Here is a 14,416-nt window from a genome sequence, read left to right on the forward strand (position 1 = left end):
AAACTCTCACCATTTCAATAATGGCATCTTTTTTATTCATCCTGCCAAAATAGGCAATTTCAGATATTCCATTCACCAAATCTTTGCCCATTCCCTTAACCTATCAATATCTTTTTTTATAATCACTTTGCCTCATCACAACATCTTTTCCTACCAATACTAATGTTGTCAGCATATTTGGCAGTCATACCTTCTGTGCCTTCGTCCAAATTGTGATACAAATTGCAGCAGTTGGGGTACCAGTTATGATCCCTGTTGCACACCCCTCATTATCCTGCCAACCTGAAAGTGATTCATAGACACCTATTCTCTACCATTTGTTGTTAGCTAGCCATTCTTGTACTCATACAACATGGGCTTTTATTTTATGCAATCTTTGCTGTGGAACCTTATCAATGACATTTGCAAATTTAAGTACAATACATCCATCAGTTACCATTTATTCTCATTGCGTTACTTTCAGAAAGAATGCTGGTACATTGGTTAAACATGATTTTCCTTTCACAAAACCAAGTCGACTTTTCCTGAGTACCTTGAACTCTCTCAGGATCTCTTTGATAGCTTCTCACATTTCCCCTTGACAGATGTTAAGCTAACTAGCCTGTACTTTCCTGCTTTATATCTTCCTTTTTGGAAGAAGGAGTTAACATTCATGTGGTTCCAATCGCAATGGACTATCCCAAAATCTAGGCAGTTTTAAAGAAATTTAAAGCAAGTGCATCAACTATCTGATTAATCGCTGCTTCTTTTATGACCCTAGAATGAAATCCATCCAAACCCAGAAGCTTGCTGCTCCAACAATTAATCATTCTATTTTCCTGGTGATGATGGTTTCCTTGAGTTCCTTTCTCTATTCAATTCCAAATTTACAGCTGCTTCTGGGATGCTATTTTGTTTTCTCTCGTGAAAACTCATGCAAAATACATATTCATTTAATCTTCCATTTTCTTAGTATTATTAATAGTCTGGTCTAATTTTCAATGGGACTGATGCCAACTTCATTAAACTATCCTCTTTTTAGACGTTTATAGAAATGCTTGCCATCTTTATATATCTGTTTAGCTTTCTCTCAACTTTTTTTTCTTGTCAATTTTTTGCTAATTCTTTATTTCTCTTTTGTATTATGTCCAGTCTTCTAAAATACCATGAAATAACAAGGTGTAGAGCTGGATGAACACAGCAGACCAAGCAGCACCAGAGGAGCAGGAAGGCCGATGCTTCTGAAGAAGGGTCTCGGCCTGAAACATCGGCTTTCCTGCTCCTCTGGTGCTGCTTGGTCTGCTGTGTTCATCCAGCTCTACACCTTGTTGTCTCAGCTTCTCCAGCATCTGCAGTTCCTACTATTTCTAATATACCATTACATGTTGTCAGTAAATTCAGCAGTTATTACTTCTATGCCTTCAGCTCAATAATTTGTATAAATTGTAAACAGTTGAGTTGTTGATCTGAATCCTGTTGCATGCTCCCTCATTATATCTTGCCAACTGTTGACGTTTAATACTATCTTTAAACTTCTAGTTAGCCACAGACGGTGGGTCTGTTGTTTGGAAGTTTTCTTGCTCGTTGGAACTTATCTGTTCTGAAATATTCTCTTGATTGCATCTCTGGCATATCCTTTGATCTCATTTGCTGATGCACTTTAGCCAGTTCTGTTTTCATGCCCTTAGAATTGCCCTTACTTACTTTTTATAAAGGGCTTGGACCCGCTGTTACCTCAAACTGAAATTTTTTGTTCATATTAAGCTGTGTGGGGTATCTTTAATCTTGATTATTAAATAATCCTTGTCATTGCATAACACCTGGTCTAGTATAGCGTCAACTCTGGCCAGCTGCAGGACATGCTGTTCTAAGAAACAATTCTATGAGCACCTCACCTAGGTTGCTTTTACCTACCTGACATTTTCTGTTGATTATAAATATTAAAATCTCCTGATTATCACCCTGCCTTTCTGTCAATCTCTGTCTTTATTTCTTTGTTTATGCACCATCTGACAGTGTGGTTACCGTTACGGGGCTTGAACACCACTCTCATAGAGACTTCTTGCCTTTATAATTTTTCACTTCTATTCAGACTGTTTCTGCATCTTGAATTTATGTCATCCCTGTCTATTGTGCCAATGCAATCAATAACAAGCAGCCACCCCTCCTCCGCTTCCTGCTTTCTTGTCGTTCCTAAATATCCAGTTCCCTTCAAGATTCATCCTGCATGTTTCTATCATGGTTATCCGATCATACCTATTAATTTCTAGTTGTGGTTTCAATTCATTTATTTTGTTTTGAATGCTACATCCATTCAGTTATCCTTTCATCTTTTTGCTCTCAATCCAGTTTTGTCTGTTGACTGATTCTTAGATTCATATTCTGTCCTTTTGTGTTGTTATGTTGATTATATTCCATATTTGTACTTTTCTCACTTGCCTTTATTCTACACAAACTAAGTGATTAGTCTTGCAATTTTTGGATAGATTTGAATGTGAATTATTGGGATTGCAAGCCTAATACCAAAAGAAGGAAATGTGACCGAAAGAATCAGTTTAGATTATATATTACTGAATTCGTTGTACTTTAAATATCTTAAACAATCGCTCAGTCATTTATGTTAATTATTTTTTATTTGAATGTTTCTTATTTTCTATTTGAATATTGAAATATCATGCATATTCTTTGATCTTATGTCATGAAATTCTTTTGATTTAAACTTTCAACCTTGTTACTTCATTCTGTTAATAAATATCTGGAATTTTTTCTGCTTAAACAGAAAGCACATTATCAGTCCTTGCTGAGATTGTAACAATTGCATAATATAACCCTACTGGACCAAAAGACTCTGTCAAAAACCTTTGTTCTTTCAATATTTTATGCGCTGGAATTCATGAAGAGTGTTCAGACTTTCAGGGCAGAGGCAGTAACCTTTGTCTAATTAAAAACACACTCCATAATTCTGAGAATCTCTCACTCGTTGATTTGTTTCTGCTCTCCTCAAGTCAAAGATCTCTAGTTTAAAACTCATGAGTTAAGTTCATGAATGTGTTTAGTATTCTCTATCGTTCCATGTCATTTTTCATAAAATGGGGCATCCAAGATGCAACGACTGATCTCAGCAACGATTGCAGGTTTATTGTTGCATCTTTGCTTTGGTGCACGTTGAATCTATTTCTAAATTTAGTACGCTACCTACTTTTTAAAAAGTTCTACCAACTTGCCCTCTTTCTTTTGAAAGACTTGTTTGCCAAAACACTCCCAAGTGTGTCTTTACACGTCACTCTTTTAAGTGACCTGTGCTTTTACTACTAAAATCTTTTGCAGTCGTACGTTACCTGGTCCTTTTTTTTTCTCTATCCATTTGCTATCTTTTGATTGTCATGTTGCTGGTAAGGTCGTAGCTCGGTGTGTAGACATGCCAGCCAGGACCAGGAGACTCTTGACACCGTAGCTTTCACTGATTTGAAGACAATCTCTGATAGGTACCTTTTGTTCTTGCTCAGTGTTCTGCACCCTCCTTTCAATGCCTCAGCAGTGCCAAGGTGTGTACACAGCAATTAGTCTTCCTTTGTATCCTCTTTTATTTGGGGACATTTTCAAGTAAAGGACTGGAATCCCACACTTAGCTCAGCTTCAGTAAAGGCTGATGCCTTTGTTTATTGCTAATTTGATTGCCCCTGAACCTTGAGTGTACTTAAAACAAAACATTCACAAATAATCTGCCCCCAAGATGATAATGTGGTACCTTTTTGAAAATAAATACGCAGCAATCTTCATTGCATCTTAAAATTGGAACATATTTGGTGCTTCCATTGAATACGGTTTTACATCACGTTTGTGGTGTAATGAATCAGATCAACCCGTGCCTTGATTTCTTGTAGATCAGGTCTTCCAAAAGTGGACCTCCCAATAGAGTAATGATCTGAAATTTTGGGTTAGAAAGTCTGGAGCAGCAATATTTAACCTCTCCTCCCTCCACTTCCCCCTACTGTAATAGGTCTTGACCACCACCACCACCACTCATTGAAGTGCTGCAATTGTTATTAAGACTCAAAATGGGGTAACAGTGGGGTAAAGGTTTAGGAAGCACTGATGAAAATTTATTGGGAAGCTATTTTGCAAAATATTCAGTGCAATTATGTTAATTTGTATGATGCAGTTTTGATAAGTGCAGTATGATAATACTGAGCAATACCAGTTTCAACCTTTTTTAATCAGCTATCATGTTATAGTATCCCCTCAGTTTGAAAAGTCAATTGGTTTGAGTTTCTTTGTCTCCTACTGTGTTTTAAATTTGATTTTGTTTTGAAATAAACAAGCAAAGGAACAAAAACTGTCTGTCTTTATTCATTTCACTCATTCTTAGTTTCAAGTAGTGTGACTTGGGTGAGTGAGCTGTCTCTTGTTCTAGAAGTTAATTTTAAATCTAAATCGGAATTGTTGCACTGCCTGCCATGTAAGCTTTCCACTCAAACTTTGGTTTTGTTTCCACGTCTTCACTACCTGTGCGTCAGAATCTTTTATGGCCTCATCCCAACAGTCCAGCTGGTTCAATTCCTGTTTGCTTGTCCTAAAGGCTGAAAACATGAATAAGACCGGCACTGATGTAGCTTTGTCAATTTTGAGACACCTCAGCGTTCCAATGCACAGTCTGTGGCTATATGGTTCTACTGCAGACTTAGTGGAACAGCATGTTAATTCCAAGCTGTTTCTGGATATGTTGCCTCCTTTGACAGCATCCATTGCTTCCTTTGTTCCTTACCACAATGCCATTTGTGTGGAGCTGATAGGGTTTTCTTTCTCCATCTTGAGAATCAAGGCTGACAGCTTGTTTTGCCCGTATCTCCTTTATTCATTGAAATATTAGACAATTTCTGTAATTTTCTTTGGGCAAGTTACCCAATGGTATCAGACCTTTTAATTTGATGTACTTTAATGGATTCAAATGTGAATATTTCCCTGCTATGAAACAACCTGTCTAATCTGAAATCCCTCTCATTCTTTACAGCTCAAGAAAAATGGCTTTAGGAAAAATGGTTTTCAACTGAAGAACCAGTGTACAGCTTTACATTTTGCCCATTGGAGAGGCTTTTTCAGTTCAGGACTTCATGAAGCATCAGATTCTGAAACGAGCAGTAGTACCAATTCTGATGATGACGCTTAAACTTGGTACAAGTGGAATTCATGTTATATGTTTTCTTTATAGCTGGAGGACTAAACTTACTAAAGCTCTTTTGGCACAGAGTTATATTTTACCAAGCACAAGGGAGTTGATCATATCCCAAAGAAGAAAATTTGCTTGTTGAGCTTTTTTCTTTATTTCTTTGACCAGCTGGTCCTGTTGAATGCTTCGTAGAATGAAATATGAGTCAATAAAGAAGAAAAGGGGCAAAGCACATTGAGTAATCATTTTCAAGGAAAAAATGTGGGGTTTTTTTTGAAAGCTTGGAAAAAAAATTGCAGACATTTAGTAGGAATAGCAGTACAATAGAAAAAGCAGTGTAAGAGACAAATTCAAAATACTGATGATAGTTTTCAAGAATAATGCTAACTAAAACATTTTTCAATGTCGTGACATTTTGAGAAAAGGAAAATAAGATTTGTCACCAGAGGTTTATCTCCATTTCTTTGGTACAGTTGTAAAATATTCACAATAGGAGCTTTGAGTCTTCAAACAACCTTGATATTCAGGGTGGAATGTAAAATATAAATTTTGTGAAATTTCAAAGATTAAGATTATTTTGATAACGTTATTTACAAATTTAAAAAAAAGTGGCTATCACATATGAATATCTGTAAAAGAAAAACTACTGCATTAAAATAACTTGGAATAAATATTTTGCATCCGTTTGCCAAAATTGTTGATGTTGTAATTTTTGAACTTTTTTGGACGTATTGTTTTATATTTTATGAATGAAATGTTTATAATCGAAACATTTACTACAAGGAAAAACAATCTGTAATATAAACCTAAGCTGATTGTCAGCCAACTGTGCATAAATATAAATGTTCCAAGATCATATGTTGTTCAAAACTGCTGTCTGCAGCTTCAAAACAGATTTGGTATCAGGAATAATTAGCTTACATTTTCAGCTTCAGCCATGGTGTGAAGCGGGAGCTGGCAACAGTCCACGGCCTCTTTCATAATGTCATTGAAGCTGAATTTGATATGGTGTTCTGTGTTTTATACATGGAAGAGCTGAATATAAAATTAAATACAACAAATTAAAATATAAGAGATAATCTTTGAAAATAATTTGATACCTGGCAGTCCTCCTTTAAAGGCATCTTTTTAGGAGCGTCTTAAGGTAGATTTGATTCTTGAAACAACCACTGGGGGAAGTGAACACTGCAGGAATTGCTGAAATCTTTTGAACACCTTATTCTTTGTTCTTTAAATGCTAAAACAAAATACTGCGTTTTAATTCTAAATTTAAATGCAGTAGGCAATGTGATTTCCTTTAATGTCATCTTTGCTACAATTGTTAATGTGCTGAAACATTGTTGCATTCAATTCAGTAAGATGACAATGCCCCTTTAAAAAGTCATTTTAATTTTTCAAAGATTAACTTGTCATATCAGAGTGCCCTGCCCTCTTACAGTTTCCTAGCAACAATCAAAGCGATCATTCAAACCAAACAACTGACTGCCTCAAAAAATGCAAAACACCTAAATGGGAGATACATTAGACAAAAGATAAAATATACAACGTTTTGACCACTTCAGTAACAGGTTTGTTACAGAGAAAAATTTAGAATCGACATGCTTGTGAAGAAAAATGATTTGTCGCATTTTGTGTACAAGGTTTTTACAATGTGATGGTTGTTAAGGATTTTTGAATGTTGACGTTGTCAGGTTGACATCTGAAGTCAATTTAAAATAACACCTAGTTAGAGTTAATTGTAGAAACTGTAAGTGACGTTTATTTTTGTTACGAAATATGTTGATGCTACTTAATTTAAGTATTTTGGTTTATTTGTCGGTTGTGGGAGAGACCAGACATGTTGGAAATTTAAATCTCTTAAATACCGCAAGAGATACAAAGTCTCCAGATCAAAAAAATGTATTTAAAAAGTAGTTGTTCATGTTACAAAGAGAAAAATTAATTCATGCTTATGGTAATATGCCCTGTTAATAGTGAAAATTTGAAAACTTCCCTGCGCTTGTACAGGTATTTGAGTTGGAATTATACCAAGTTTTTGTTTAAACTGAAGGACCAAGGATTACTTCGGTTTCAGTATGGATGTTGGGAATTTTCTCTGTGACAACTGTAATATGAACTTCAGATCGTTAACACTATTAGAAAAACACAAAGACAAGTTCTGCGTTGGCAGTTATGCTGAAGATTCTTACCTAGTAACTACAAAGTCAAGAGATTGTCAGCCTAAAAGTCCTGCACATGGAATTAACAGATGGAGAGCAAATGACCCAAAAGAAACACAAACTACATATAACATGGTAAGGATAATATCTACCTAGAGATTTGATCTATACAGGTAGTATTTGCATCAGTGCTGGTTTACAAATTTTAGATTCTTCTTTTCAAAGAATTTTTGAAGTTTTGATCATCCTCCAAACCTTTTTGTTCTGCTAGCTGCTAGTTCTCGGTTTTTCCTTGGGCGTTGTGTCTTTCTGTATATTCTTCTTTTGCATGCATTTCTCGTCGTAGAGATTTGTCAGTTTGCTTTCTGTTTTGCAAAGTACTTTACTGTGAATGTAGAGGTTTGTATTACAGAGAGAATTCGGAGTAACAGGCCTAAAATTATAAATTACATACAATGAGAAAGGACTTCTAACTAATAAATGCAGCAAGAAAATTCATCTCGGATGGCCAACTGCTAGGATAGATGATTCATCAGTTATCCAAGGTTTACAAAATATGGGAAGACCACAGAAATCCTCAAACAAGCTTTGAAATAATAAAATGATTAAAATGGAAAAATGAATTTGAGTCAATGGGAATATAGTATAAATCAAATACGTGTTGAAATATAGTAGTTTAAAAACATAAAGCATGCAATACACAACACATGGCTTTCTTTATTGTTAGAAAGCAGCGTAGAGTACAAACCATTTTGCATCTCTGGGATGCAGCTTCCAGTTCTCATGCAGTGGATTTGTCTCTCTTTAGTGTATCCTGTTCGAAGACTCTTCAGACTTGATCTGAGTCTTACAGTGGCAGTGCATTAATGTGTAATGTGTGCCACACGTTGAGAGAAGGTAGGTGATCTTTGACATCATGAGTTTATGCTTCTATTCAGCACATTTGAACCTAACCCCAGAAGAATATGCATGTTGTCAGGTCATGGAGCTGCCAGTATGACATTTCTATTCAAAGCGACAAAGAGGATACAAGGTGCAAAGTCCTATATGTAACAGTAGTATTGAATTAGAGCCTCAAGATAATGATTCATATCCCGCCATGGCAGCTGTTGAAATTTATATTCTGCTAAGAGGTAAAAGTCCATTATTAAAACTGGAATTCAGCTCATCTCAGTAATGTTGACAGTGATTGTCTTTGAAACCTATCTGGTTCACTATCTATTTGGGAAGAAACTCCAAATTTTAGCTGGTTTCAGTTTTAATACTCTTGAACGTTTCAAGTGAAATAGTCTCCAGGACACTTAAAGGCAGTGCATTTCAGGCCTGAACCACTTGGGGGGGGAAAAAAAAAGTTTTCTCATTTTAATTCTATGCCTTCTCATGCTTGATCCTCACGTAAGCAGGAACAGTTGGTAGCAGGAGTGGTTGGTCCCGAAATAATAGTTTATCCACCCACCTCGTAATTTTGAAACTTGAATCAGGTCTCTTTATGGCAGCTTCCAGCATGAGGAGATTGGTTCCAACTTTGCCAGTCTAATTTCATAATCTCTTCTGCAATCTTTCAAATATATTCACATTGTTTTGAAAGTGTGGTGCCCATAACTGCACACCATACTCGGCTGATGGATAATGTGTGTATTATAGAAGTTCAGTAGAACTTTCTTGCTCTTGTAATCAATGTCCCTTTTAAAAATGCCGTGCTTATATGCTCTACCAATTGGTCTCTTTGCCAGTCCTGTCACCTTCAGTGATCTGTGCACGTATGTGCCCAGACCCCTCTGCTTTTACACACCCTGTAGAAGTGTCCTCCTTATGTTGTATTACCTATCCTTGTTCATCCCAGTAGAATGCATCATTTACTACTACCTGTTCTACCAACTTGTCTAGGCCCTTTTTAAAGTTTTACACTGGTTTGCAATGTTGCCAAGTTATGTCAACTTGGAAATTGTCCCTTGGTGTCAAAATCTACGTCTAAGGTTTTGGAGTAGCTCTGTAGCTTGGATTACGAGTGTTGAGGTTGTTTTGCCTTGCCGAACTGGTTTGTTCTGCAGATGTTTCGTTACCGTGCTTGGTAACATCCTCAGTGCAGTCTCCGATCAAGTATCGGTGTGTTTTCCTGCCTCATTAGTTTCCTTCCTGTTTGTCCGATGTAATATTTCTCGCAGTCTCTGCAGGGAATCTTGTCGATGACATTGATGTTGGTCCTGTCCATGTGGGGAGTGGGTCTTTGCTGTTCCACAAGTCCACCCTAAACTCTGGATATGCTATGTAGACAACACCTTTGTCATCATTAAACGGACCGAACTAGAAGAGAGACACAAACTCGTAAACAACACCCTCACCGGAACAAAATTCACTTGAGAGGAGGAAAAGAACAAAGAGCTCCCATTCCTGGACTTCATGGTAGAGTGCAAGACAAATGGGGAACTGCAAATGAAAGTACACCAAAAAGCCCCACACAGAGGCGGGTATTGAACTTCAATAGCAACCATCCCAACACACACACATGAAGCTGCATGCGAACACTTTTTAAAAGGGCAACAACACACTGCAGCAACGTGGAACTACGCCAAGAGGAAGAAGAACACCTCTTCCAAGTGTTCAAGGACAATGGATATCCAAAAAACTGGTTCAGGAGATGCCTACAGGAACAGCATCAGAAAGATTCTACATACCCCGACACACCCATCGCACTAGCCTGCATCAGGAACACTTCAAAACTCACCACAAGGCTTCTACGAGCGCTGGGCATCAGTGTGGCACACAAGCCCACATCAACCCTATGAGAAGTGCAAATTAAAGACCCACTCCCCGCCATGGACAGGACCAATGTCATCTGCAAGATTCCCCGCAGTGACTGTGAGAAACACTACATTGGGCAAACAGGAAGGAAAATAACAAGAGTACGTGAACATCAACTGGCTACAAAAAGACACTAGCAATACTCACTCATCTTAATCCACATGGACAAGGAGAACCATGACTTCAACTGGGGCAACACCAAGATCCTAGGACAAGCTAGGCAGAGACAAGCACGAGAATTCCTGGAAGCATGGCACTCCACAAAACATGCTATTAATAAACACATTGAACTCGACCATGCATAGATTGCACTATGGAGGAAACCCCGAAGTGAGGCAATCCATCACAACAGACCCCAGAGTTTAAAAACCAGGCAGGAAAATACACCGGTGTTTCATCAGAGGCTGCACTGAGGATGTTACCAAGCACGGTAACAAAATGTCTGTGGAACAACAAACCAACTCGGCGAGCCAACCAACCTCTACAAAATCTACATCATTTATATATGTCAGGAAAACTAAGAACTCCCAATGCCAACTCCTGGCGAGCTGCACTACAAACTTTCCTCCAGCTGAAAAAACCATTACGCTCTGTTTCCGACCACTTACTATTTAATTTTGTTTCCATGTTGCAATTGTCCCTTTGTAGTCTGTGAGCTATAATTTTTCTTCAGGTCACTTGTGTAGCACTGTATCAAATACCTTCTGGAAGTCCATGTATGCTGTATCAACAGCATTACCTTAATTGTTTCTCTCTGTTACCTATTCAAAAATATCCAGAAAGTTAGTTAAACACAGTTTTGCTTTAGAAACACATGTTGGCTCTTCTGAATCAACCTATTTTTTCATGTGATTATTAATTCTCTCAAGAATTTTTTTTGGAGGCATTTCCCCACCACTGAAGTTAAACTGACAGACTTGTATTTGCTGCACTTATTCTCAGAATCTGTCTTGAACAAGTGTGATGTTTATGATTCTGCAGTCTTCTGGTATCCCCTGAGTGTAGAAATTATTGAAAGATTACGGCCAGTGCCTCCACTACTTCCATTCCAATTTATTTCAGTATTCTTCAATCCATCTTCCCTGGTCCTGATGTCATCTTTTAAGTACCAACAGTCAATTGGGCTCACCTTTTGTTATCAATTTTGAAACCTCCTTGTGACATAGGTGGATTCTCCAAGGAGTGGCTATCATCCTCAGTTTGCTACTCTCTACTCTTTTTCATGTGAGGAAAGAGCTGGCAAGGGATTGTAATCAGTGAAACCTGACCTATCTGTTATCATGCAGAATACTGGAGGAGACAAACCATACCCTCTCTTTAACAGCAGTCAATTGCAATATTCTGTGTTCTAACATCCAGCATTACAGAAGGCTGCTTTTTCAATTCCATTAAAGGGGTAAGTACTGCTCCTCCCAAGACCACAAGAAAATACTGCCTAGCCCATCATGCAAACCAGCCTTGTATCCATTGACTTCATGTATACTTCTCTGCTGTTTCAGGATAGCAATGAACATAATTGAAGACTCCTCCCGCCCTGGTTATGCTCTCTTCCTCTGTCAGGCAAAACTTGCAACAGCATGAACAGATTCAAGAACCTTTCTTCCCTGCTTTATTAGCCATTTGAATGGATCTCAAATGTTAATTCAGATCTTTGTCTCTGCACCTTCCCCTGTGGCTGTAACATGCTATTCTGCAGCCTGTTGTGCTACCCAGATACACCCCTTTTTTTATGATCTCTGTACAGCATGCAAACCACTGTATCTTGGTACATGACAGCAATAAATCATTATATCAAATATGTAAATATGTGATTAGGATGTAGGGTAAGTGGTTGAGTGTTTTAGATAGCTGCAAATGTTTGGGGATCTCGTTTGTAGCGGGGTAAGTATTGGATCTGGTGGCAAGGGTGCCAGGTCCAATGGCGTTTCTTGTTGGTTAGAATCATATTAGACTTGATTATGAGCTGTTCTTGCATATGAACCTATTGTCACTCATGTACTGAATCTACCTGCACCTTGAAATTCTGCAGTTTTCCATTGAAACAGTATTCTGTAAATTTTATTCTTCTGGGACAATAATTATGGCTGATCGTCTAACTCTCAGCTTGTTCCCATGTTTCCTACATATCCTTTGATCCTTTTAGCACCAAATGCCATTTTTTAATTCGTTGAAATCGTGCAGTATTTTGACCTTGACCACTCTCTGTGATAGTGACTGCTGCAGGCTCACCATTTTAGGTGAAGAAATTTTCCTGTTATCTCAGATCGAAATGGTTTACCCCATTTTCTTCTTCTGTGACTTCCAGGTCTGGATTTGTCCATCATTGAGAACACCATTCTTGCATCTGCCCTGTCTAATGTTGTTAGAATCTTATAGGTTTCTATGAGACTTTCTCTTCAGAACTCCAGTGAATATAATCCTAATTTATTCAACCTAATTTAGTTAATTCCGGATATGATCTCACTAAGGCTGCCGTGTCATTTCACTATTATTGCCAAGACACTATTTACCTCCTTTTTACTGTTTGCTGCACCTGCATTCTTGTCTTCAGTGACTGGTGTACAAGGACACCCAGGTCGAGTTGCACCCTCCCTTCTCTCAATTTATATCCACTCAGATAATCTGCCTTCCTGTTTCAGCTCCCAAAGTGGCTAATTGTATCTTTGATATATCATATCTCTCCCGTATTTAATCCCCAGCCCCCACTGTTCAGTTTGAAAGCTTTACTAGCTATATGGTTTACAAGAATACTGGTCCTAGCACAATTCAGCCATAAACTATTCCAATGATACAAATCACAATTTCCACAGCCTTGATGTCGATAGCCCCCAAGCCAGAACCTGCATCTCCCACACAGGTCTTTAAGCTACAAATGCATCTCTAATTTTATGTTGCTCTGTGCCAAATTGCACACAGCTCAGGCAATACAAAGAAAATTACAGCACAGGAACAGGCCAGTCAGCCCTCCAAGCCTGCACTGATTTGAGATCCTCTGTCTAAGCCGATCATCTATTTTTGAAGATCTGTATCCCTTTGCTCCCTGCCCATCCATGTACCTGTTCAGATACATCTTTAAAGACACCACAGTGTCTGTGTCTACCACCTCTGCTGGCAACACATTCTAGGCACCCACCACCCTCTGTGTAAAGAACTTTCCACACACATCTCCCTTTAAACTTTCCTCCTCTCACTTTGAACTCATGACCCCTAGTAATTGAATCCCGCACTCTGGGTTGGGGGGGGGGGGGGGGCGGGGGTGGGGGGGGGGGGCGGAACTTCTTGCTATCCACCTTGTCCATACCCCTCATGATTTTGTAGACCTCAATCAGATTCCCCCTCAATCTCTGTCCTTCTGATGAAAATAATCCTAACCTACTCAACCTTTCTTCATAGTTAGTACCGTCCATACCAGGCAACATCCTGGTGAACCTCCTCTGCAGCCTCTTCAAAGCGTCCACATGCTTTTGGTAATGTGGCGACCAGAACTGTACACAGTACTCTAAATGTGGCCAAACCAAAGTCTTATATAACTGGAACATGACCTGCCAACTCTTGTACTCAATACCCCGTCCGATGAAGGAAAGCATGCCATATGCCGCCTTGATCACCCCACTGACCTGCATTGCCCCCTTCAGGGAACAGTGGACCTGAACACCCAGATCTCTCTGTACATCAATTTTCCCCAGGACTTTTCCATTTACTGTATAGTTCACTCTTGAATTAGATCTTCCAAAATGCATCACCTTGCATTTGCCAGGATTGAACGCCATCTGCCATTTATCCGCCCAACTCTCCAGTCTATCTATATTCTGCTGCAATCTCTGACAGTCCCCTTCACCATCTGCTACTCCACTAATCATCTTGTCATCTGCAAACTTGACCTTCATCCATGTATATGACATCTACAGCCTTTCCCTCATCAATCAACTTTGTCACATCCTCAAAGAATTCTATTAAGTTGGTAAGACATGACCTTCCCTGCACAAAACCATGTTGCCTATCACTGATAAGCCCATTTTCTTCCAAATGGGAATAGATCCTATCTCTCAGTATCTTCTCCAACAGCTTCCCTACCACTGACGGAAGGCTCACCAGTTGATAATTAACTGGATTATCCTTGCTACCCTTGTTAAACAAGGGGACAACATTAGCAATTCTCCAGTCCTCTGGAACCTCACCCGTGTTTAAGGATGCTGCAAAGATATCTGTTCAGGCCCTGGCTATTTCCTCTCTCTCTTCCCTCAGAAACCTGGGATAGATCCCATCCAGACCAGGGGACTTGTCCACCTTAATGTCTTTTAGGATACCC

At 38.7% G+C, this 14,416-nt stretch overlaps 2 protein-coding genes across 3 annotated transcripts in view; both read left to right on the forward strand.

Moving 5' to 3' along the window:
- The window catches only part of gpbp1l1 (GC-rich promoter binding protein 1-like 1), an 85,651-nt gene extending 79,842 nt beyond the window's left edge, over positions 1 to 5,809 (forward strand). The window contains exon 12 of one of the 2 annotated variants that reach the window (XM_048539825.2): positions 4,991 to 5,809. In XM_048539825.2, the coding sequence (XP_048395782.1) occupies positions 4,991 to 5,146 (156 nt within the window). In that variant the 3' untranslated portion in view covers positions 5,147 to 5,809. The remainder of the gene's footprint in view (positions 1 to 4,990) is intronic. The other variant, XM_048539826.2, reaches the window with a different exon arrangement.
- A 792-nt stretch (positions 5,810 to 6,601) lies between these two features.
- ccdc17 (coiled-coil domain containing 17) overlaps positions 6,602 to 14,416 on the forward strand; it is a 68,079-nt gene continuing 60,264 nt past the window's right edge. Inside the window, exons 1-2 of the mRNA XM_048539361.2 lie at positions 6,602 to 6,714; positions 7,197 to 7,440. Coding sequence (XP_048395318.2) covers positions 7,222 to 7,440 — 219 coding nt within the window. The 5' untranslated portion in view covers positions 6,602 to 6,714; positions 7,197 to 7,221. The remainder of the gene's footprint in view (positions 6,715 to 7,196; positions 7,441 to 14,416) is intronic.

The sequence above is a fragment of the Stegostoma tigrinum genome, chromosome 8, assembly GCF_030684315.1.
Source record: "Stegostoma tigrinum isolate sSteTig4 chromosome 8, sSteTig4.hap1, whole genome shotgun sequence".
Lineage (NCBI taxonomy): Eukaryota > Metazoa > Chordata > Chondrichthyes > Orectolobiformes > Stegostomatidae > Stegostoma > Stegostoma tigrinum.